We start from the raw sequence: 26,053 nt of genomic DNA, 5'->3' as shown, positions 1-26,053 counted from the left end.
CGGAGGGAGCAGATACCGATCCACCATCTCTTGTGGGAACTGGGCCTCTAGGTCAGCCTTCAGCTTCCAGTATTCGGGGTCCTCTCCTATCAGGGACTTCCTAGTAGGGACTTCCTTAGACTGGGGAGCGGTGTCTGCTCTGGCCTTGCAGGCCGGGGTAAACAGTGGTACATTCTTGTCTTGGCGGGCCGCGCCTGACATGGCGGCGGCCTGGTCTTGGCGGGCCGCGCCTGACATGGCGGCGGCCTGGATCAGCGTTGCTGTCGCAGTCTCACTCAGGGTCGCAGCTGGAGTCTTAGCGGGCATCGCTACTGTGGCCGGTTCTTGGCGGGCCGGGCCTAGCAAGGCGGCGGCCTGGGTCAGCGTCACACCCGCGGCATGGATGAGGGTCGCGGTGGCAGCCGGATCTTTGCGGGCCGGGCAAGGTATCGCTGCGGCGGCCTGAGCTTGGCGGGCCGGGCAGGGCATCGCTGCTGCGGCCTGGTCCAGCGTCGCCGCGCCGGGCGCCTCTTCAGGGACCGCGGGCGTGGCAGCAGGGGTCGGGGCACTCGCGCTGGCAGGGGCAACACTGGACTCACCCATCGGTGGCACCATCGGGGTCTGAGTCGTCGCCGCTCGGTCTGGCACTCGTCGCGTGGCTCTCCCCTGGTAGGCCTGAACCGCTGCAGCCATCTCCAGAAGCTCCGTGCGTTCCTCTCTGATCTGCTCTACGACCCTGGCCTCCAGTCGGTCGCAGAACTGGGCAAGCTCCCGATACCACCAGGCAGCGGAGCCTGGTTCTGGGCCTCTGCGTTCAGACGCCATTTCCTCTGCGCCTTCTTCTGCACGATTTCCCAGCAGCGGACTCGTCGCTGCCTCCAGTAGCAGGCTCTTCAGTTTCTGCTCTGCCTCTTCCAGCAGCAGGCTCCTGGCTCCCTTTCTGTCCCGACGTCTCTGAACGCCTCCGCTCTCTTCACTTGCGAGGTCAGGACTCTGCAGGGGATCTCTGGGTAGCCACACCTCTTCGTGGGCGGTAACTTCTCCCAGCGCGGGCTGCTGTTGTTTTTCAGCGCGTTTTTCATGGTGGCAATATGGCGGCGCTTCCAATTTTCCAAGCGGACCGCCCAGGCACATGGTCACCTGTCTGAACAGGTCTAGTCCTTATCCTGTTCGTGACGCCAGATGTGAAGCCCCTCCAGTGTTGTGTCGGTGCATTACCTTCAGGGACTCCACGTAGCTGGATCTTGTCACAGGTAGGAGATCTTCTATTTAGGATTGTCGTGACGCCACTCTCAGAATTGCGGTCAGTGGGGACCGCCACTGCAGGTTAAGGGATGCCTGGGGCTGATGGTGGGTGCAGCCAGTTGTAATAGCCTCCTGAGAGTGAGGCAAGCCCCAGGGCCCTGTGTAGGTGTGTAGAACCACAAGGCGCAGAATAACTCCACACAAGCAGAATGTCTTTCAGGGGTTTTACTCACTGTTGATGGCAGGGTGAGTAACCCGGGCGTAGCTGGGATGAACCAGGCTGGAACCAGGTATCCTTCAGGCTGACTGATGAGGGTGGCTACCGACTCGCCTTCCTTAGCCCTTCTGTGGTTTGTGGTAACCCCGACTTTTAGTCCCTATGGGGGTCACCCAGGGAAGTAGCTGCTCCCCTCGTTTGTTTGCCGTTTGCTTGTCGCCTGGACCAGATCACTCCAGCTGCTTGCCTCCTGTGAACTATGGGCCCTAACTGTGGCTACGTGGCTGCGGCTTTTGTGGTGTTGTGGCGTGGGCTTTAAGGGCCCCACACCGGCAGGTTTAGCAAGGAAAGGTGGATCTATCCCCGCATCGGGATCTGCCGCCCGTTTGGGCCTGGTACTCCCTGACAGTCTCCGTACTTTCCACTACGCTGCTCTCTCTAGCTGTGTGTGGTGTTCGGGCAGCACTACCAGGTGACCGTTCTCCCCCGTCGGTAGTCACTGCGCGGACGCTGTTAGACTGCAACAGCTCCAGGGTCTGCTTCTGCTCTTCCTGGACTGCACACTAAACTGGCTCACTCGTGGGACCTGCACTGCTGCTCCTGTCTGAGCTCCACTGCCATGCTCCTCACTCCTCCACTCTCTGCTTCAGACTCCTCCTTCTCTTTTCCCCTTTGTGCCTGCCTACGCCACCTAGCAACCAGGCTCTCTACCACACCCCTTGAGTGGAGATGGAGGCTTCGCCCCCTCCACTCCTCAAGTGGAGGTGAAGGCTTTGCCCCCTCCTGGGATCCCCAGGGGTCCTCTCAAAGGTACATGTGTGAGACCTGATCACTATGCGCCTGTGTAGTCACACCTCGGTCAGCCTTCTGGATTACCTGTATTGTACTGTCCCCAGCATGGGTGCAGTACTCAGTGGTGCCTGACCAGGTCAGGGGCGCCACACTATCAGCAGCTAAATATTGTTAAAGGGGAATCTGTCTGCAACCCCCTCTCCTTCCCCTGTCCCCCAAAAAAACATTATCTACCTGCAGGTATAGTGATAATTTCACACATCCATGTTTGATGGACCATACTCACATAGAATGCACAGACAAAGGGTGATTTACACGCTGCGATCTCGCTAGCGAGCGCACCCGCCCCCGTCTGTTGTGCGTCACGGGCAAATTGCTGCCCGTGGCGCACAACATCGCTTACACCCGTTACAAGGACTTACCTTCCCTGCGACGTGGCTGTGGCCGGCAAACCGCCGCCTTTCTAAGGGGGCGTTTCGTGCGGCGTCACAGCGACGTCACACGGCAGCCGTCCAATAGAAGCGGAGGGGCGGAGATGAGCGGAACGAACATCCCGCCCACCTCCTTCCTTCCTCATTGCGTGCGGCCGCAGGTACGAGGTTGTTCCTCGTTCCTGCAGTGTCACAAATAGCTATTTGTGCTGCCGCAGGAACGACAAACAACCTCGCTACTGACCAGACACCGATTTTTGGTAAATGAATGACGTATCACAGACCAACGATTTTTGCCTCTTTTGCGATCATTTAAGGTCGCACATAGGTGTTACACGCTGTGATATCGCTAACGACGCCGGATGTGCGTCACAAACACCGTGACCCTGACGATATATCGTTAGCGATGTCGCAGCGTGTAAATGGCACTGGTCCTGAGGAAGAGGTTGTCACCTTGAAACGCGTAGACCTATGAAATAAAAGAATACTCATCTTCAGCAACATTATACGTCTTCATTTGGCTGATGCGCAGCATTAACCCCTTTTCTGCCTTATCTTGTAACTCTATAGAATAACATGGTTATGTGTGGTATCTGTGTTAAAACCTGATATCACACATACCTGAAACACGGATGTCTGAAACCAGCCTAAGGGTACGGTTCCACTTGCGTTTTGCATGGACAAGTGCAATCCGAAAAAAACATTGGACTGCACTCGCACCACTGCAAAACTATGGAGCAGTGTCCATCTGCGATTGATTACTAATGCCATATGCCATGAGAAACGCTGTGTTTGGCAGCGATTCTCGGCTCACGCACCCCCATACAAGTCTATGGGTGTGTGTAAAACATCGAACCGCACTCGAATGTCATCCGACTGCAGTGCGATGTACGTGTCGCGGGCGGGGACGCTGTGCTCACCCACTGCTCGGGTCCGGCTGCTGCTGCTGCTGCTGCTCGGTGGTGGCTCGAGCGGTGGGCCGGATCCCGGGGACTCAAGCAGCGCTCCTCGCCCGTGAGTGAAAAGGGGAATGATTTTGGGGATTTATTGTCCGTGACGCCACCCACGGTTGTGGTGAGGTTGTGACACCACCGCTGCTCTGGATGGGGATCCCGGGAGCGATGACAGGGAGCAGCTTGGATGTTGTTTTTCCCCTCCGTGGGTAGGTGGGGGTTGGTTGTCCCGGGGCCCGGTAAGGGGAGGATGGCAGGTGGGTTACGGGACCTGGTGAGGTGCAGGGTCGCGGGGGCAGCGCGGTACCGCACGGGACAGTGGTACTCACTCAGCCAATGATGAACACAAAGTCTCAGGTAAAACAAACGGCTGGATGGACGGGTCCCACAGACGGCTGCGGTGGTTCTTCTCCCGGTAGGTTGGCGGTGACTGCCTTTCCCTGCACCTGTGTTGTGTTCTTGGTTCTGGTGGCTTCCCACCGGTAACCCGCTCCCCAGCTTGGATGGATGCTGAGGGAGCCCCTTTTGCCCGCAGGCTCTGGCCCTGGGAACTGTAGCCTTGGCGGTGACTGTATTTCCCTTCACAGTTTGAGCTGTTGCCTTGAATCGGGTCTTGACTGCTGGGAAACCCCGGAGGTTCCCTCCGCTAACGGATTTGATCGGTTTTACGGCGACTCCAAGCCTGGTCAGGGTCCGTAGGCCCTGCCGAATGGTGCTGGCTTCTCTTCGCTCCCCGATCCGGTACCGGCGGGCCACCGCCCATCCCCGGTCCTTATGGTTCACGTCAATCTGCCTCGCCTGCAGACGGTCACCACCGTCTGACAACCTTGCTGTATGTGCCCGGGCCACGCACCCGGACACGGTGAGTCTCCTCTACTACCACTTCCCTTTTCCACTCCTAAAACTGAACTAACTGCCTTTTCCTGCCTCCAGGACTGTAAACTCCTCGGTGGGTGGGGCCAACCGCCTGGCTCCACCCCCTGGTGTGGACATCAGCCCCTGGAGGGAGGCAACAAGGATTTTTGCCTGACTTCGGTGTGCCTAGCCGGAGTGTGGGGTGTGTTGTTGCAGTACCTGTGACGACCTGGCTTGTCCAGGGCGCCACATACGCAGAAACAGGCAGCGGAGGAGATGGTGAGAAAGTGCTCCTTCCCTCTGCTCCCCAGCAGTGATACGATCGCAAGATCGCATCACAGTCGCATGACCCTCGGCTGACGCTCGCAGCAGAAGGTCATTAGCATATCACTTCTGATGCTCTCACTATGCGCAAGTAGAACCATACCCTATATTTGAGTTTCCTGACTTGAACTCGGCATATATGAAGCTGCAATGTTTGAGTCAGGAAACCATGGCCAGTGTGTATATTACTGTCTGAATATGGACCACAAAACATGGATGTGTGAAACTGGCCTAAGTACTAAATGATGCTGGTATTTTCAATTATTTGATGGTCGAAATGCCTTTCCATTCTCTTGTGCACTCCACCATGCCTACCAACCTACCACCCCTGTCCCAATAAAGACAGACTCAATAGTTGGATAAGAAGGGGAGGAGGAATCCTGTATTATGAAGACCAAGGGCAGTCTAAAGGCCGCTTTACACGCTACGACATTGCTAGCAATTGCTAGTGATGTCGAGCGCAAAAGCACCCGCCCCCATTGTACATGCGATATCATGTGATTGCTGCCGTAGCGAACATTATTGCTACGGCAGCGTCACACGCACATACCTGCTCTGCGACGTCGCTGTGACCGGTGAACCGCCTCCTTTCTAAGGGGGTGGTTCGTTCAGCGTCACAGCGACATCACAGCAGCGTCACCGAACCGCTGCCCAATAGAAGTGGAGGGGCGGAGATGAGCGGGACGTAACATCCCGCCCACCTCTTTCCTTCCTCATTGCAGCCGGCCGCAGGTAAGGAGAGGTTCCTCGTTCCTGCGGTGTCACATATAGCGATGTGTGCTGCCGCAGGAGTGACGAACTACTTCGTACACCGAGCAGCAGCGATATTCGAGAATAGGGGGGGATGTCACCGATGACCGATTTTGACCGTTTTTGCGACGATTCAAAATCGCTCATAGGTGTCACACGCAAAGACATCGCTAAAGCAACCGGATGTGCGTCACAAAATCCGTGACCCCAAAGAGATCGCTTGAGCGATGTCGCAGCGTGTAAAGTGGCCTTTATCCTCCGGGCAGCGCATGCCCCATAGCCTGGAAGATAGAAGATATAAAAGATGATTTTTCCAAAACGACCGACCATCCAGGAGGCGTACAGGTATGGCTAATTTTACCATTAAGCCACCTGTATACCCATATTAATAACTAAAAATACCTTAAAAAAAAGTGGTGACAGATTCTCTTTAAATGACAAGAGAGCAGAATACACTTCCTACAAACGTGAGGAACATAAAATGTATGTATATGACACTAGAAAGCGAAAGCAATCCCCACGTGGCTCTGTGCCCGTCGCTGTTGGTGCTGCTTTGATGTGGTATCTTATTCCTATAATTGCGCTTTGTACAATGCAGACCGGTTTGACTCTCTGAGCTTTGTGGTATTCGAGAGGAATTTGGGCCGTCTTCCAAGCACATTTCATTACTTTATAGAGCTGTTTAGATTCTGCACCATGTAACTGGATGTAATATACAATTCTAGAGGCCAAATAAGAAATGCAATTCAGTCCACGTCACAACCATCATGTGCTATAGTAGAACACTTGTTATCTGGGCTTCGGGCTCAACAGAGTACCATGGCTCAATGGAAAATGTGACTTTTACACCCACATAGCCACACCACTGCGAATCTGAAAGAATGATCTCTAATCAGTATTATCAATAATGATTCCTAATTAACATTACCTAACATTTTGACTGTGATTTACTTAACCTTTCCTAATATCATCAGATAGGTAAGGATCAGAGCTCAATAGTCTAAAGCGGGCTTTACACGCTACGAGATCGCTACAGTGATCTCGTTGGGGTCACGAAATTTGTGACGCACATCCGGACGCTTTAGCGATGCCGTTGCGTGTCACACCTATGAGCGATTTTGCATCGTCGCAAAAACGTGCAAAATCGCTCATCGGTGACATGGGGGTCCATTCTCAAATATCGTTACTGCAGCAGTAACGAAGTTGTTCCTCGTTCCTGCGGCAGCACACATCGCTCCGTGTGACACCGCAGGAACGAGGAACCTCACCTTACCTGCCTCCCGGCCACAATGCGGAAGGAAGGAGGTGGGCGGGATGTTCGTCTCGCTCATCTCCGCCCCTCCGCTTCTATTGGGCGGCGGTTCAGTGACGCTGCTGTGACGCTGAACGAACCACCCCCTTAGAAAGGAGGTGGTTCGCCGGTCACAGCGACGTCTCAGGGAAGGTAAGTCCGTGTGACGGGTCCGGGCGATGTTGTGCGACACGGGCAGAGATTTGCCCGTGTCGCACAACTGATGGGGGCGGGTACGCACGCTGGCGATATCGGTACCGATATCGCAGTGTGTAAAGCGGCCTTTAGAGATAGTTGAATTCAGAGCATCTTGGACACGAATTGATATATTTTTTAATTTTAGACTTTTTATTCAGACACGGCAATAAATAATATATATATATATATTTTTTTCTAATAGTTTCATCTTTTTTTGTATTAGTCCCCAACGGCACTTGATTGCAAATACTCTGCTATGTCTTTTAGGCCTCTTTCACACATACGTGCCTCTGGTACGTGTTTGGCAGTTTTCTCACGTACCGGAGACACGTACACACGTAGACCTATGTATTCCTATAGTTTTGGACACACATAAGTATTTGCGCACGGAACGTGTGTCCGTTCCGTACTTACGTGTGTCCGTGTGTTTCTCACACCGACATGTCCGTTTTCTCTCCGGCATCACGGGTGTCACACGTAACACAAACGTGTCACACGTAACGCAAACAGACCACACGGATGTGTTCCATGTGACACACACCAGAGAAAAGACGTGTCTGTGAGAAAAAAAAAACAAAACTTTACTCACCTTCTCCAGCCCTGCAGTCTCTGCCGTTGCTGTCACTTGGTTCCGACCCTCGCTCATTATGCTCATTGCATATTCACTTCACTGCGGCCGGAAGCAGCAGCAGCGGGGAGTCGGCAGGACCGAGACCGAAGAGCAGCACCACGGACAGCGACGCCAGGGACAGGTGAGCAGAAAGTTCCCGTTCTTCGTGTGTTATCATGGAGAACACACGGAGAACACACATAGCCCATAAACACGGCTCACGGAGGGCAAAACGCACCTCTGACATGTCTGTAAAAAACGTGCCTGGTTTTTCACGAACGTGTGAAAGAGGCCTTAAAGGGGTTGTCAGTGGAAAACAAAGCTTTGCCTAAGGATCTTTATATGTAAAACATGATAAACTCAGTTATACAAACCTACAGGCACCAAACCTGATGCAGCGCAGAAACAGGAAGTTGCTACCTGCACGACTGCTGCAGCCTGTGATTGGCTGCAGCAGTTAGGTGACTTTGAGCAGCGTGTCACCATACAACATCCTATGATGCACTGGTAAAGACACCTGACCGCTGCAGATAATCATATTTTTGAATACCTAGAACAGGATGAGTTGACATGACACCCTTACCAAAAATCTGGTGTGCTACCAAGTTGGGGAATAGTAAGGAAAACACAGCAGCAGATATCTGTAAAGGGCTCTCTAGTTAGCACAGGCATAGGGGATCCTTTTGAATTTTAGGTGATGGTTTGAATAACTTTCCACAGTGTAGCTACTGTATATATGCAAGCGCCTCGTTACCTTATATGATGGAACAGTGAAAGGCCTAGTGCCATTTTTTTATACTATTTGTGCAAGATGAGGGTGATTAGGAGTATATACAGCATTTCTTCACATCGATCTATAATAACTATATCTGTAGTGAATAATGAAATCAAGAATATATGGCTATATGTCAGGGCCAGGTGGACGGGCAGACCCAGGAGGTGGATCCACTGGGCCGAACTCCTAGATGGTAGTAAAGAGTCCGGTAGCTGGGGCACTATAAACAGCAGAACAGTCCGTGCACACGAGTATAGCGGAGAAGTCCCTGGGACCACGGAGTCACGGGTGGTAGTCCGGGTGACGCAGCTCTGGTTCGGAAGCCGAGATGGTGTCAGGCGGGGTCCGGAACCTTTGGAGCGAGGTGATGAGTCACCGCAGGGATCCGGGATGGTGCGGACTGTCAGCTGGCAGATGGACAGCGTTCGGGGTTCGGGATACGGCAGGACTGGATGGCGAGGCAGGCACGGCTCTACGAGAGAGAGAGGTAAGTACATGCACAGAAACACCAGGAGACCTGACTCCTAGCTTAGGAAACACGAAGATCAGGCCCCGCCCCCTTGGACAATAACCCCCTATATACCCTGTACCTGTTTAGCCTCATTTCCTGTTTAATGGACGCTGGCCCTTTAAGAAAGGGTCAGTGACCGCGCGCGCGCCCTAATGCGCATGCGCGCCGCCCGGGTGCCAGAAGCCAGGGAAGGAGGCTGCGAGGAGGACGCAGGGGAGCCGGCCAGGGCCTGGGAAGCCGTCGGGCGCCGGGATCGGAGACCAGGGGGCCTGGGAAGGACGGGCACCGGAGGCTGGAGAGCGGGGAGCGTGGCAGGTGAGCCGGGGAGCGGGGGTGAGGACCCGGGGAGCGTGACACTATACAATAGCATTATTTTTATAAATCAACTTTTTAATATATTTACATTGATTGTACAAGCAAAAATGCAGTAGAATTTGAAGAAAAAAAATGCAATGAGAAAAAAGAATCACACCAGAATAATCTGGAAAATTATACAAGAAATATTCTAAAAAGTAATATTATATTTTTAGTTCCTAAATTATACTATACTATACATGAAAATAGGCGGCTACTGTATTTGTCACGGAGACAGCCCGGGAGAGCACATAGATAAATCCACCCCTGCCACCAATTGTCATGATCAGCACTCTGCTGCCCCCTAATGTTAGCACAGTTACGCAAATGAATCACAATTAATAGACAAGGTTGCAGTGTTTTCACTACTAGGCGATTATTAGGGAGCTCACAGTGAGTGTATAGTATATATACAACCGATTCCAACTCATCGAATATATATATATATATATATATATATATATATATATTTATATATACCTCTGTACAGTCTGTCTGTAAAGTTCCACAATAACCCAAGAAAAGCTACTAGCTGCAACCACCAATCGCTTATAGAGGCCGATTGAACACTTGTTATAGGCAGAGTATGGCTTTGGGGATGCGTTTATAGAACAAGAGGACTGAAGCTATTAAATTGTATATACTTAATCCAAAAGTAGGCAGTATTTATAAAAATATACAAAAGATAGTACAAAGAGGACAAAACAATACACTAAGTCATTGACTAAACCTGATGTCACAGCAATGGCTTCAAATTTAGGGAGGGAAGAACTCCAATGGAACGTGTAACAGTCCTACACGGCAATGTACCTTCCTGGTATTGAACAAGGAGTAAATTCAAACTTCTGTACTTAACAAAAAGTTCCTCCCACATGCCTCCCCTGGGTAACCTTGTGGGGGCTGTTTGTGGGATGTCCTGGCCCTTCAGAATGTATGAGATACCCAACTTTTCAGATATCTTCACCCTTGGAGGTCCCAGGTGGGAGATATTACCATCACCTTTCCTATCACGATTTTATCTGTTCATAGATAGGAAACATGGCACTGGTATTGTCATCAATGCGGCAAATGTTCATTTGGTGGGACCGTGACCATCGTCCAGCGACACATAACAATGTTTTGCATTCACCACTTCATTACAAATTCAAAAATATGACTTTCCTATCTATTATTGATGTAGTGCATAAAACATCAATTCATAATTTCTATAAGGGAACAAAAGATTTGAATTTACTATAGTTTTCTGCTCAATGAGACGCTTATCTCTACCGGTTGTAAATCTGTTCTTCTCCAGATTCTTGTACATTTAAGCTGAGGCTGAGCTCACATCAGCTATTTCTTTAATTACGTGCTTCCCAAAGGAGATCAGCTGTAAAGGGGTCATGTTGAGGTTGAGTGTTATCATAATGAATGCTGAAGTTAGACTAATTATGGAACTTCTTATAGATTTGCAATCATATCTTTAACACTATGTAATATATCTGAACAGAGAACTCTTTTTCTTTCTTCTCCTGGACTAAACTTTCACTCTCAATTTAGGGTAAAATCTGTAAAATCTGTATTCAGTGCATAGCATAGCACAGACTTTCCCATTACTACTCGCTTTTAAAATTCTATGGACTAGAGAGTAGCTAGAGGCAGACACAGACATCCTGCTGCAAGTTCTCCCAAAAACAGTTATTTTTCTGCATAGAACTTTATAAGCACCAACTCTCATCTCCTATCTCAGTAATGGGAAAGTTTTGCATTCACTGAAGACAGATTTTACCCATGAAGTTTGAGAATAAGGGGTACTTTACACGCTGTGACATCGCTGCCGATATATCATCGGGGTCACGCCATTAGTGACGCACATCCGGCGCCGGTAGCGACATCGCAGCGTGTAACACAAATGAGCGATGATGAACGAGCGCAAAAATGTGCAAAATCGTTGCTCGTTGATACGTCGTTCATTTTCATAATATCGGTGCTGCTGCAGGTATGATGTTGTTTGTCATTCCTGCAGCAGCACACATCGCTATGTGTGACGCCGCTGGAATGACAAACATCTCCTTACCTCCGTCCACCGGAACAGGAGGAAGGAAGGAGGTGGGCGGCATGTTCCGGCCGCTCATCTCCTCCCCTCCTTTTCTATTGGGCGGCAGTTCAGTGACGCTGCTGTGACGTCGCTGTGACGCTAAACGAACCACCCCCTTAGAAAGGAGGCGGTTCGCCGGTCACAGCGACGTCGCAGAGCAGGTATGTGCGTGTGACGCTGCCGTAGCGATAATATTCGCTACGGCAGCAATCATCGGCTGTGCGACGGGGGCGGGTGCAACTCGCGCTCGACATCGCTAGCAAATGGTAGCGATGTCGCAGCGTGTAAAGTACCCCTAACTCCTGCATCAAATCTGCACCTTCTGGCAAAAAAACACACAAAAAAAGCATCCGGATTGGGTCCGGTTTTGGTGTGTTTTTTTTTAGTGAAGTCAATGGCTGGAAGGAATAAAAAACGCAGGAAAAAAACGACCCAACAATTGACATGCTGCAGATTTTTTAATGCATCAAAATCTGCATCAAATCTGCAGCGCTAGCACAGCACTTCAGAAATCTCATAGACTTTGCTGGCATCAGGAGAAGCATGCAAAATTTGATGCAAATTTTGAAAAGACAAAAAAAAGGCGTAAAAAAAACTGCAGCGTGTGCATAAGGCTTTACTCTTGAAGGCTATGTTTTGAGAACACAAAAGTAGGAACACACATTAATTATTGTTTTTGAGAAATGTAATACTAATCGATGGATGTTAAAATCGTATTATACAACTCTAAAGAGGATGTCTAATACTTCCTGGACGGTATGATTTTCTTTTTTTGGCCAATTCGTCTATTTTTAGGTAAACATTTTTTTTCTCTCTTTTTTTTTCTCTTTTTATCTTTCCCTTTAAGATTGTATACATTATTTTTCAGTTATACCTAAATTTTGGAGACATGACTGAGTTTTAGTACAGTGGTTTGAAGTCGGCCTTAAAATGACAAAATATGGTATTGAAACCAAGATGGCACAGCTACTGATGCTTTTAAAGGGAATTTGTTAGCAGGTTTTTGTTACCTCATCTGAGAGCAACATAATGTAGGCAAAGACACCCTGAATCCAATGATGTATCACTTAGATTACTGGATGCAGCCATTCTGATGTAATCTGAGGTTTTAGATGTAGCAATGCAGCAGAGCTGATAAGAGTTGTCCTGCCCACACCAGGCTCTCAATAGAAATTGTACATTTATTGTGAAGTGTCAATCACAGGAGGGGGGCTTATCGGATCACATGGCAGGAGGCACTTAAGCTGGTGTCACACATAACGACGACGACAACGACGTCGCTGCTACGTCACCATTTTCTGTGACGTTGCAGCGACGTCCCGTCGCTGTCGCTGTGTGTGACATCCAGCAACGACCTGGCCCCTGCTGTGAGGTCGCCGGTCGTTGCTGAATGTCCAGCTTCATTTTTTGGTCGTCACTCTCCCGCTGTGACACACACATCGCTGTGTGTGACAGCGAGAGAGCGACGAAATGAAGCGATCAGGAGCCGGCACTGGCAGCTGCGGTAAGCTGTAACCAGCGTAAACATCGGGTAACCAAGGGAAGACCTTTCCCTGGTTACCCGATGTTTACGCTGGTTACCAGCCTCCGCTCTTGCTGCCAGCGCCGGCTCCTGCACTGTGACATGTGGCTGCAGTATGCATCGGGTAATTAACCCGATGCATACTGTAGCAAGGAGAGCAAGGAGCCAGCGCTAAGCAGTGCGCGCGGCTCCCTGCTCTCTGAACTGTGACATGTAGATGCAGCACACATCGGCTTAATTAACCTGATGTGTGCTGCAGGAGAGCAAGGAGCCAGCGCTAAGCGCGGCTCCCTGCTCTCTGAACTGTGACATGTAGCTGCAGCACACATCGGGTTAATTAACCCGATGTGTGCTGCAGGAGAGCAAGGAGCCAGCGCTAAGCGCGGCTCCCTGCTCTCTGCACATGTAGCACAGCGACCTTATGATCGCTGCTTCTGCTGTGTTTGACAGCTAAGCAGCGATCATAACAGCGACTTACAAGGTCGCTGTTACGTCACCGAAAATGGTGACGTAACAGCGACGTCGTTGTCGCTGTCGTTTAGTGTGACACCAGCTTTAGTCACATAAATAATAATTACCAAGTCATAAAGCTTTTAGTTTAAGTAAACAACAGCACACAGCTTGATAAGAGAAGCACAGTTGATTTTTCTTTTGATCCCATACAGCATTCTGTCCTTAGCTTACATAGCAAACACCTCCTGACAGATTCCCTTTAGTTAAGGCCATAATCAGCTGCATCTACACTATCCTTAATATACAATTGGAAAAAGCCTGTAAACAATTCTGGTTTAGTAAAGGTCTTTTTAACAGCTGGGTCCTGCAGCATACACTTGTACCAGGCATTGATATGTGGCATCTTCTCCAAAACCCTAGAAAGACAAAACAAATAATGGGCATATATTCCACTACTAAAAATGTAAACTCCAAAATCAACTATTACTATTTCAAAATGTAATTTCTATTCAACTATTTTCTAGTTATAGGCAAATTGGTTGTCAAATAAAATGGCTGCAATTATGCCTTGTGAGATATCCTAGACTCTAAGTTAATGCCATATTTTTTGGATTATAAAACGCAAAATTTTGGCAGGAAAATGAGGATGCGTCTTATAACCCGAATATAGCTTACCGGTAGGTGGTGGAGATTGGTAGCAGGAGGCAGGTGCAATGCTGCGGGCTGCTGGTACTGTGCTGGGGCCGCTGTGCTGGAGGCCACTGGTGCTGTGCTGGCAGCTGCTTTGCTGGGAACTGCTGGCGCTCTGCTGGGGACCGCTGTGCTGGGGAACTGTGAGGCAGGGGCGGTGCGGCTTCAAATAATGGTGCACAAAGTTGGCTCAAGATCTCATCTGTGCACGTGCTGCCTCCAGCCCAGCAGCGGACTTAAAGAAAGTGGCACCCGGAAGTGGCGTGTGCGAAAATGAGATCTCAGCTTGTCATTAAGCCGATAGTGCAATCTGCACATACGCCGACCTCGGGCGCAATTTCTTTGAAGCCTGCACCGCTAACCTTAGGATAGCTCCTGCCTCACCTCACGGCCCGCAGCACAGCAACCCGCAGCACAGCAACCCCCAGCACAGCGGCCCCCAGACCTCAGCAGTTTCTGGATCTTGCCTGCATCAAGCTGCCCGCAGCGAGCATCTTGGACGCCCCGCCGCAGCATTGCCCTGCTCCACCACAGGCCCTGCCTCCTGTGACCCTGCTCCACCACTGCTACCGCCCTCTTTCCGGTAAGACACTACCGGATTATAAAACGGACCCCATTTTTTTTACCATTTTTTTTTTTCTAAATTTGGGGTGTTTTTTATAACCCGCTGCATCTTATAAACCAAAAAATACAGTAAATCCGCTGGGTTCAAAAGGACTGATTAGCTCTCCTGACATGTCAGACATGCTGAAGTGTGGCGCCCCTGAGGCTTCCGTCGCCACAGGTCATTGCACCCCACCAGCGGTGTGATGCCCCATTCTGGGAGAGGAAGAGAGTGAACTCCGGTCCCCTGGTAAATCCACACTACACCCATTGCTGGGACACACAGGACCAGGGAAAGTGGCAGGCAACCCTCCCATGCTGCATGCTGAGAGGGGCTGTAAGACCCATCCCTGCTCCCATAGGGTGGTAGCTTAGCAACTGGGGAGGTGGGAGGAGCCACCAGAGAGCAGATAGAGAAAGGAAGGTCAAGTTAGTTTCAGTTTACCTCAGGGAGAGAGAGAAGCAGCATGTAGTTGGAGAACAAGAACGAGAGCAAGGAGGGAGGAGGAGGCCTGCTGGAGGCAGGCAAGGAGGAGAAAGAAAGGAAAGAAAGAAAGAAAGAAAGGAAAGGAAGCTCCAAGTCAGCCAGGAGCAGAGGAACTGAAAGAGACGCTTCCTGGTGAAGACCCTGGGACCCAGAGGTCCAGGTGACACCACATAGGAGACAGAAGGGGTCGCAGGGCCGCGGGTAGTCCTGACAGTTACTACGAGCAGGTCTAGGGGTACCAAGGACGCAGGGCCCTAGAACTGCCACGGGGGTGCAAGTTGCGGTGGCCTGGTCCACAGTGACATCGGTGGAGGGATCCAGCTGCGACAGGGGACGGTCCCTAGAGACTGGAGGAGTGCAAAGACAATCTCCAAACAGTAAAAACCGAGGCCCAGGGACGTTGTAAGCTCCCAGGGCCAGAACCCATAGCAGCCGTCCAGAAAAGGGGTAATCAGCCGACAGGTGACCCCCCAGCCTGGAGGCTGTAGTGGAGGCCGAGCCAGGTCCATCTTAACTAAGGCAAGGCTAGTGAAGACAGCAGAGAAGGAGACACTAAGAGAAGGGTACCGGATTTCACACTCTGAATCACCCAGAAGACGGAGGTCCCTGACAGAGGTTCCAGCAGTCCAAGGGTCCTTCTGCCCTGACGAGAACTGTGAGTAAAGAACTGGAACTGCACCTTTGAAGTCGCCTCAGTTATTTCCTCTGCATAGACATTCACAAGCACCAACTGTGCCCCGGGCATTGCTCCACCTGTGGGGAGCAGTACCACCATAGCTGCCATCACATCATCCCGGTGGCCTTACACAGCAGCGGCGGCTTATTAGCCGCATACCACAGGTGGCGTCACGAACACAACCATTAACAAGCAAGCCACATATTTTACTGACACCCACCAGGGCCACGGAGCCGGGCCCAGCCACCACTGACTACCACCGGACTAGTCCGGCCCGGCACCGGGTGTCCCATAGCCCTGGGGTGGGCGAGTCAGAAGCATCTACTTTCTGGAACTGTATACGGTGCTATCGCTCCCCTATTTATCCTGGAAATCTATAAATAAGCTGATAATGACCAGTATTTTGTTTAATTACACATATCTAACAAGAAAAACATAAATGACGTAATGCATATGTAAAAGAAATGTGAAGCCCCACAAGTGCTGTGTCGGTGCATTACCTTCAGGGACTCCACTCAGCTGGATCTTGTCACAGGTAGATCTTCTTTTAGGATTGTCGTGACGCCACTCTCAGAATTGCGGTCAGTGGGGACCGCCACTGCAGGTTAAGGGATGCCTGGGGCTGATGGTGGGTGCAGCCAGTTGTAATAGCCTCCTGAGAGTGAGGCAAGCCCCAGGGCCCTGTGTAGGTGTGTAGAACCACAAGGCGCAGAATAACTCCACACAATCAGAATGTCTTTCAGGGGTTTTACTCACAGTTGATGGCAGGGTGAGTAACCCGGGCGTAGCTGGGATGAACCAGGCTGGAACCAGGTGTCCTTCAGGCTGACTGATGAGGGTGGCTACCGACTCGCCTTCCTTAGCCCTTCTGTGGTTTGTGGTAACCCCGACTTTTAGTCCCTATGGGGGTCACCCAGGGAAGTAGCTGCTCCCCTCGTTTGTTTGCCGTTTGCTTGTCGCCTGGACCAGATCACTCCAGCTGCTTGCCTCCTGTGAACTATGGGCCCTAACTGTGGCTACGTGGCTGCGGCTTTTGTGGTGTTGTGGCGTGGGCTTTGAGGGCCCCACACCGGCAGGTTTAGCAAGGAAAGGTGGATCGATCCCCGCATCGGGATCTGCCGCCCGTTTGGGCCTGGTACTCCCTGACAGTCTCCTTACTTTCCACTACGCTGCTCTCTCTCCAGCTGTGTGTGGTGTTCGGGCAGCACTCCCAGGTGACCGTTCTCCCCCGTCGGTAGTCACTGCGCGGACGCTGTTAGACTGTAACAGCTCCAGGGTCTGCTTCTGCTCTTCCTGAGCTGCACACTAAACTGGCTCACTCGTGGGACCTGCGCTGCTGCTCCTGTCTGAGCTCCACTGCCATGCTCCTCACTCCTCCACACTCTGCTTCAGACTCTTTTCTCTCCTCCTTCTCCTTTCCCTTTGTGCCTGCCTACGCCACCTAGCAACCAGGCTCTCTACCACACCCCTTGAGTGGAGATGGAGGCTTCGCCCCCTCCACTCCTCAAGTGGAGGTGAAGGCTTTGCCCCCTCCTGGGGTCCCCAGGGGTCCTCTCAAAGGTACATGTGTGAGACCTGATCACTATGCGCCTGTGTAGTCACACCTCGGTCAGCCTTCTGGATTACCTGTATTGTACTGTCCCCAGCATGGGTGCAGTACTCAGTGGTGCCTGACCAGGTCAGGGGCGCCACATTCCCCCTTAGTTATCACCAGCACGTCCTCGGGCTGCAAGACAACATTTTAAAATGCATAAAACAGTAAAACATGGTAAAACATTTAAAACCACCAGGTACCATACATCACCACCCTCCACCCACAAGTCCGTTAACCCACCCAAAACCCTCTCACGTTGGCCGCGCCTTCAGCCACTTCTGGCAGGATGTAGAGGCGGCTTTCATGGTCTGGTGGTCTTCAGGGCATACCTGGCCTGGTGGATCCGCGCCTTCAGCCTCTTCTGGCAGGATGTAGAGGCGGCCTCCACAGTTGGTGCTGACCAGGTACCCTCTTTGTGGTGGAGAGCCAGGCCCCATAAACAGGCATGCTCTCTGGTTGCAGGCGAGCCAAGGCCCCATAAACGGACGTGCTCCCTGGTTGCAGGCGAGCCAAGGCCCCATAAACGGACGTGCTCCCTGGTTGCAGGCGAGCCAAGCCCCTAAACAGGCTGGCTCTGGTGGTGGTACCTCTGGGGTAACTATTTACACTGCGAGAGTTTGTGGCTATAGCCAGTTCATAGCCTTAAGGTTTATGGGTTTCTCACATTAGTCCATGTGGACTAATGTTCTTAAACATTAACGTTGCAAACTGGTCAAAACTGTAACTTGCTGTACTTCTTTCTTTACTTTACATAGATTCCTCCTTACCAGGGCTTGGGCCTGTAGGGCTGCGGCACCTGTTGTTTTCTTCATTTCTCTCATCATCGGAGGTAGTCTCATCAATGGGTTCTTTGTCTTTTCCTTCCTCTTCTGTATCTGTTTCTTTTTCTTGTGGTATGGAGACAACTGGGTTGCTATAGGAATCTCTGGTACATGGCGTAACGTCAAGTGCATACCATCCTCTTTCTCCTTGGTGCATGGTGAATTCCACTGTATCTCCTGTTCGTAGGTTCCTTCCTGGATGTCCTCTGGGCAAATGGGCTCTTACGTCTCTTCTATTAACAAAGATGCCTTCCTTCATACCAGGAGCAACTATGAAGCCATATCCGGATTTCAAGCTGAAGTCCTCTACTACACCACGACAGAGTGGACCTCTAACCTGGGATTTGGCCCTTCTCAGGAACCGTTTCTCTTCCAAGTCTCTGGCCATGACTTCGTCTTTCTGCTCTGGAGACTGCGGTGCAGGGGAAAACCTTGTTCTGCTACGGCGCCGTGTCCTACGGGCTGGGTTCTGCTGGGTTGCGGCTTCACTGTTGGCAGGCTCCCTGGTGAGGTTTCTGGACAGATCTTCTTCAGCAGAGGGTGTCGGGCTCTCTTCATCCCAGCGGGAATACGGCAGCATCTCTGGCTCTGGGCATGGATCCACGGCTGATGGCTCCGGGGTCAGCTCCTCAGCTTCCTGGCCTCCTCTCCCCCTTAGTTCTTCGGAGCACTCCTGTTGTGGCAGCGCCGGGGATGGGTGGTCATCAGCAGGCCCTGGCGGAGGACTCTTTGGCGTGGTTACTGCAGAAGTCGCCTTGGGGGTGTGCGGAGGGAGCAGGTACCGATCCACCATCTCCTGTGGGAACTGGGCCTCTAGGTCAGCCTTCAGCTTCCAGTATTCGGGGTCCTCTCCTATCAGGGACCTCCTAGCAGGGACTTCCTTAGACTGGGGAGCGGTGTCTGCTCTGGCCTTGCAGGCCGGGGTAAACAGAGGTACATTCTTGTCTTGGCGGGCCGCGCCTGACATGGCGGCGGCCTGGTCTTGGCGGGCCGCGCCCTGCATGGCGGCGGCCTGGTCTTGGCGGGCCGCGCCTGACATGGCGGCGGCCTGGATCAGCGTTGCAGTTGCAATCAGGGTCGCAGCTGGAGTCTTAGCGGGCGTCGCTACTGTGGCCGGTTCTTGGCGGGCCGGGCAGGGCATCGCTGCGGCGGCCTGAATTGGTGTCGCAGCTGCGATGGGATCTGTGCAGGCTGGGCTGGGCGTCGCTGCGGCGATCGGAGCTTGGCGGGCCGCACCTGGCGTGGCTGCGGCCTGGTTCAGCACCTCGCCTGCGGTGTGGATGAGGGTCGCGGTGGCAGCCGGATCTTTGCGGGCCGGGCAGGGCATCTCTGCGGCGGCCTGGGCTTGGCGGGCCGCACCTGGTATGGCTGCGGCCTGGTTCAGCGTCGCCGCGCCGGGCATCTCATCAGGGACCGCGGGCGTGGCAGCAGGGGTCGGGGCACTCACGCTGGCAGGGGCAACACTGGACTCACCCATCGGTGGCACCATCGGGGTCTGAGTCGTCGCCGTCCGGTCTGGCACTCGTCGCGCAGCTTTTTCCTCATAGGCCTTCACCGCGGCAGCCATCTCCAGAAGCTCCATGCGTTCCTCTCTGATCTGCTCTACGACCCGGGTCTCCAGTCGGTCGCAGAACTGGGCAAGCTCCCGATACCACCAGGCAGCGGAGCCTGGTTCTGGGTTTCTGCGTTCAGACGCCATTTCCTCTGCGCCTTCTTCTGCACGATTTCCCAGCAGTGGACTCGTCGCTGCCTCCAGTTGCAGGCTCTTCAGTTTCTGCTCTGCCTCTTCCAGCAGCAGGCTTCTGGCTCCCTTTCTGTCCCGACGTCTCTGAACGCCTCCGCTCTCATCACTTGCGAGGTCAGGACTCTGCAGGGGATCTCTGGGTAGCCACACCTCTTCGTGGGCGGTAACTTCTCCCAGCGCGGGCTGCTGTTGTTTTTCAGCGCGCTTTTCATGGTGGCAATTTGGCGGCGCTTCCAATTTTTCAAGCGGACCGCCCAGGCACATGGTCACCTGTCTGAACAGGTCTAGTCCTTATCCTGTTCGTGACGCCAGATGTGAAGCCCCACAAGTGCTGTGTCGGTGCATTACCTTCAGGGACTCCACTCAGCTGGATCTTGTCACAGGTAGGAGATCTTCTTTTAGGATTGTCGTGATGCCACTCTCAGAATTGCGGTCAGTGGGGACCGCCACTGCAGGTTAAGGGATGCCTGGGGCTGATGGTGGGTGCAGCCAGTTGTAATAGCCTCCTGAGAGTGAGGCAAGCCCCAGGGCCCTGTGTAGGTGTGTAGAACCACAAGGCGCAGAATAACTCCACACAATCAGAATGTCTTTCAGGGGTTTTACTCACAGTTGATGGCAGGGTGAGTAACCCGGGCGTAGCTGGGATGAACCAGGCTGGAACCAGGTGTCCTTCAGGCTGACTGATGAGGGTGGCTACCGACTCGCCTTCCTTAGCCCTTCTGTGGTTTGTGGTAACCCCGACTTTTAGTCCCTATGGGGGTCACCCAGGGAAGTAGCTGCTCCCCTCGTTTGTTTGCCGTTTGCTTGTCGCCTGGACCAGATCACTCCAGCTGCTTGCCTCCTGTGAACTATGGGCCCTAACTGTGGCTACGTGGCTGCGGCTTTTGTGGTGTTGTGGCGTGGGCTTTGAGGGCCCCACACCGGCAGGTTTAGCAAGGAAAGGTGGATCTATCCCCGCATCGGGATCTGCCGCCCGTTTGGGCCTGGTACTCCCTGACAGTCTCCTTACTTTCCACTACGCTGCTCTCTCTCCAGCTGTGTGTGGTGTTCGGGCAGCACTCCCAGGTGACCGTTCTCCCCCGTCGGTAGTCACTGCGCGGACGCTGTTAGACTGTAACAGCTCCAGGGTCTGCTTCTGCTCTTCCTGAGCTGCACACTAAACTGGCTCACTCGTGGGACCTGCGCTGCTGCTCCTGTCTGAGCTCCACTGCCATGCTCCTCACTCCTCCACACTCTGCTTCAGACTCTTTTCTCTCCTCCTTCTCCTTTCCCTTTGTGCCTGCCTACGCCACCTAGCAACCAGGCTCTCTACCACACCCCTTGAGTGGAGATGGAGGCTTCGCCCCCTCCACTCCTCAAGTGGAGGTGAAGGCTTTGCCCCCTCCTGGGGTCCCCAGGGGTCCTCTCAAAGGTACATGTGTGAGACCTGATCACTATGCGCCTGTGTAGTCACACCTCGGTCAGCCTTCTGGATTACCTGTATTGTACTGTCCCCAGCATGGGTGCAGTACTCAGTGGTGCCTGACCAGGTCAGGGGCGCCACAGAAACAGAATACAAAAATTTACATATAGGGCCCTGTTTTAAGTGCGTCACCCTGCTCAAGCAATTTTTCCATTGTTTTAGTGTCCAAATTGAAGTAAATGGTTCAGTTATCTCTGTCAACCCTACAGAGAATAAAGGGGTACAAGCAGTGATGGTCACGGTCACAAGGGTTATTGTCACGCTCCCCGGGTCCTCTGCTCCGCTCCCCGGTTCACCTGCCACGCTCCCCGCTCTCCAGCCTCCATTTGCCGCGCTTCCCAGGCCTCCTGGTCCCCGCTCCCGGCGCCCGTCGGCTTCCCAGCCCCTGGCCGGCTCTCCTGCGTCCTCCTCTCAGCTTCCTGCCCTGGCTTCTGGCACCCGAGCCGCGCGCATGCGCATTAGGGCGCGCACGCGGTCACTGACCCTTTCTTAAAGGGCCAGTGTCCACTGACAGGAAATGATGCACACAGGTACAGGGTATAAAGGGGATTAATGTCCAAGGGGGCGGGGCCTGTTCTTCGTGTTTCCCAAGCTAGGAGTCAGGTCTCCTTGTGTTCCTGTGAGATACTTACCTCTCTCTCTTTTAGAGCCGATCCTGCATTGCCATCCGGTCCTGCTGTATCTCAAACCCCGAACGCTGCCTATCTACCATCCTGACAGTCCGTACCATCCCGGTTCCCTGCGGTGACCCGCCATCTCGCTCCAACGGTTCCGGACCCCGCCTGACATCATCCCGGCATCCGAACCTGAGCTCCGTCACCCGGACCACCATCAGTGACCCCGTGGTCCCAGGGACTTCTCCATTGTGTTCTAAGTGCACGGACTGTTTTGCTACCTAAAGTGCTTCGGCTACCGGACTCCGTTCCCTCTTCGGGGAGTTCGGTCCAGTGGATCCACCTCCCGGGTTTGCCCATCCATCTGGCCCTAACAGTTATGACTGTGACTGGGCGCATAGAGGAAGGGGACCAGCTGGTGAGTGCACTATTGTCAGCTGGATGTGTGTTCTTAGACCTACACAAGCTACTGACTTATCATAAGCTGGAAGCAGTCATAGGCGTCTCATCCAATTGTGGGACATTATTACTATAGTATAGGGGAAATTGGGGGAAACTATTACTCCACTCCGGGAGGGTTGGGGGTCTTTAATAATATTTTCCATTATTAATTTATAGAGCCACAATTTGGGAACAAAAGGGGACGAACATTAATACTGTATAGGAGTCACAAGGGAATGCATTTGTACTGTGCGTGCGTCACATCACTACAGTAATATATTTTATTTTCGAGAATACTGTTACTGTGGGAGGTACTAAAGAGTGCACTGTAAAAATATGAGGGAAAAAATGGGAATTTCAATTGGGTACATCACTGGTGACTCACTGGATTTAAATGCACTGAAAACACTATATACAATCTAAAGTGCTCCTGTGTATAAAGTACTGGTGATCACTGTATACACTATATACAGAGCTCAGATGTAAAATGTCCCTGAATGACTATATTACCTGTATAGTTACACTATATGCAGAGCTCCTATGTATAATGTTATCAGTGACCACTGTATTAGGCCCCTTTCACACGTCAGTGATTCTGGTACGTTTGTGCTTTTTTTTAAACGTACCAGAATCACTGACATACGCAGACCCATTATAATCAATGGGTCTGCTCACATGTCAGTGATTTTTCACTGCACGTGTCTCCGTGCGGCGTACCCGCGTGTGCGTGTTTACCGCACGGAGACATGTTCATTTTTTTCTGGCATCACTGATGTTCCACGGACCATGCAGTGGTGTGGTCCGTGAAACACGTGCCAGAAAAAAACGTGCTTTTAAAATAAAAATCATTTTTACTCACCCGGCGTCCAGCAATGTCCTCTGCAGCCTGTTCTCCCTGCTGCTTCTGAACCGGCTCATTATTGTCGCGCATATTCATTATGCGCGACACAGCCGACCCGGAAGCAGCTGCTGCGGGGGTCACCACCGGCCGGATGCTGCACCGCGGGAGCGATCAGCACCATGGAGAGCGGGAGCGCGCACAGGTGAGTAGTTTTCTAAGTGCAATCACGGGCCACGGAGAACGGAGCCCGGATTGCACTTAGACAACCCACGTGTGCCGTGAATCACGGCACACACAGGGACATGTGCGTGTTTTACACGCCAGTGAAAAACGTCTGTGTTTTTCACTGACGTGTGAAACGGGCCTTAACTGTACATTTTTTAATTTATTTTTTTTGGGGGGTTGAACACTACATCCGATCACGCTGTTGTTATTCCCAGTGTAAGGCGGGCTTTACACGTTGCGACGCTAGCAATTGCTAGCGATGTCCAGCGCGATAGCACCCGCCCCCGTCACACATGCGATATGTGGTGATTACTGCCGTAGCGAACTTTATCGCTATGGCAGCTTCACACGCACATACCTGCTCAGCGACGTCGCTGTGACTGCCGAACAATCCCTCCTTCAAGGGGGAGGTGCGTTCGGCGTCACAGCAACATCACCGCGACGTCACTAATCGGCCGGCCAATAGAAGCGGAGGGGCGGAGATGAGCGGGACATAACATCCCGCCCACCTTCTCCCTTCCGCATTGCCGGCGGGACGCAGGTAAGGAGATGTTTGTCGCTCCTGCGGGTTTACACACAGGGATGTGTGGAGCTGCAGGAACGACAAACAACATCGTACCTGCGGTCGAACCGACATTATGGAAATGAACGACGTTACAAAGATCAGCGATATTGTACGCTTCTGTGCTCGTTCATCGTCGCACCTAGGATTTACATATTGCGATGTCGCTACCGGCGTCGGATGTGCGTCACTAACGACGTGACCCCGACGATATATAGGTAGCAATGTCGCAACGTATAAAGTCCCCCTAAGCTGTTCAAACATGGCAAGCAGCTCGCACTGGGCCAAACAGCGAGCGTACCCGAGCACAGCGATGCTCACGCGAGTGTTTTGCATATGTAATGCACCCAAACTCTGAACCCAACTCTGTTTTATTAGAAAAGTCTGAGTTCGTACCGAATACTGAACTTGTTCACTCATCTCTAGTTATATAACTAAAATATGATTAGTCGGGATCTGTTCTCTGTTCAGGATCCCTGCTGATCCTGAAATTGAAGGGGGTTCCAGCGTTACGTCATTGTTGCGTCCCAGTTTTTTCTTGAACATTGACTGACTGCAGAGAACTTTAGAGACGCACATTCAATGAGCAGAAGAAAGCCGGCAAAGTATACAAAGAGTTGAAGCAATGTTGTGGTCTCTTCCTTTTCAGGATTGGGGATCCCAGAGATTGAATCTTTACCGATCATTAAATGATCGCATATCCTAAGAATATTCCATTGAATACATTTCTTCAATGTTATTTTCTTTAAAACTCAAAATGTAGGTGATTGCCTAGTAGCAAGTAGCGTGGTCTGTGTGCGTGCCTCTGGATAAGTGCCTCATAAGTGTCAGAAATATACCAGAAATGAACCAGACATGACCAGAAGGTAAACTTCATCTCTTTCTAACCAAGTTTTCCACTGACACAACTTACCTGTTAAATCATATACTTACCACACTACCCCCCACCATGTTCACCTATGCCCTCACAGTCTTTGCCCCTCTCCTCCTCACTCTCCTTCACTATCCGCACACCCCAGCTCCCTCTAAACAAATATTCATCTCCCCCTCCCTCCTGCCTTCTCATCTGTCCTCATCTGCTGACCTACTCCTGAACCTCAGATCGCTCCTAATATCGCGCAGACCATGCCGTTCACTCTCCTTCTCCCACCTGCTCTCCCTTTCTCTACTCCTTCTCACTGCTGGTGACATAGCCCCCAATCCTGGCCCCCCATGGATGGTACACCCCTCTTTATCACCCACCCACCACTCTCCACATAATAGTAACTACCGCAATCTATCCAACATAAAAACTATTCCCCTCTCACCCACTCTGCCGCCCCCTCTCTCAGGAGCGCTCTGGAATGCCCGTTCAGTGTGTAATAAACTGCACATCATTCATGATCTCTTTACCTCCAGCAATCTATCCTTTCTAGGCATCACCGAAACATGGCTGACACCATCCAACTCTGCCTCCCCAGCTGCACTATGCTACGGTGGCCTGCACTTCTCCCACACTCCTCGCCCTGGCAATAGACAAGGTGGAGGAGTGGGCCTCCTTCTTTCTAACAACTACAACTTCACCACAATCCCACCTCTACCCTCCCTCGACCTGCCTTCCTTTGAAGTGCACTCTGTCCGAATCTATTCTCCCTCCAACCTCCAAGTGGCTGTCATATACAGACCCCCGGGCGCCACCACTGCCTTCCTCGACCACTTCTCTGCCTGGCTTCTACACTTTCTCTCTGCTGACATTCCCACCATCATCATGGGTGACTTCAACATCCCCACTGACACTCGCCAACAAGCTGCTTCCAAACTCCTCTCCCTTGCTTCGTCTTTTGGCTTAACTCAGTGGTCCACCTCTGCCACCCACAAAGATGGAAACACACTAGACCTCATCTTCACCCGCCTCTGTCCCCTTTCTGACTTCACAACTTCCCCCCTCCCCCTATCTGACCACCATCTTCTGACCTT

At 52.0% G+C, this 26,053-nt stretch overlaps 1 protein-coding gene across 2 annotated transcripts in view; it reads right to left on the bottom strand.

Moving 5' to 3' along the window:
- Positions 1–7,198: 7,198 nt before the first annotated feature.
- LOC142313283 (glutathione S-transferase omega-1-like) overlaps positions 7,199–26,053 on the bottom strand; it is a 32,808-nt gene continuing 13,953 nt past the window's right edge. Inside the window, exon 5 of one of the 2 annotated variants that reach the window (XM_075352277.1) lies at positions 7,199–8,892. In XM_075352277.1, coding sequence (XP_075208392.1) covers positions 8,793–8,892 — 100 coding nt within the window. In that variant the 3' untranslated portion in view covers positions 7,199–8,792. Of the gene's footprint in view, positions 8,893–13,360; positions 13,754–26,053 lie in introns of those variants that run through there. The other variant, XM_075352276.1, reaches the window with a different exon arrangement.

Source organism: Anomaloglossus baeobatrachus, chromosome 5, assembly GCF_048569485.1.
Source record: "Anomaloglossus baeobatrachus isolate aAnoBae1 chromosome 5, aAnoBae1.hap1, whole genome shotgun sequence".
Taxonomy (NCBI): Eukaryota; Metazoa; Chordata; class Amphibia; order Anura; family Aromobatidae; genus Anomaloglossus; species Anomaloglossus baeobatrachus.
This window is presented reverse-complemented; position numbering and strand designations above follow the sequence as displayed.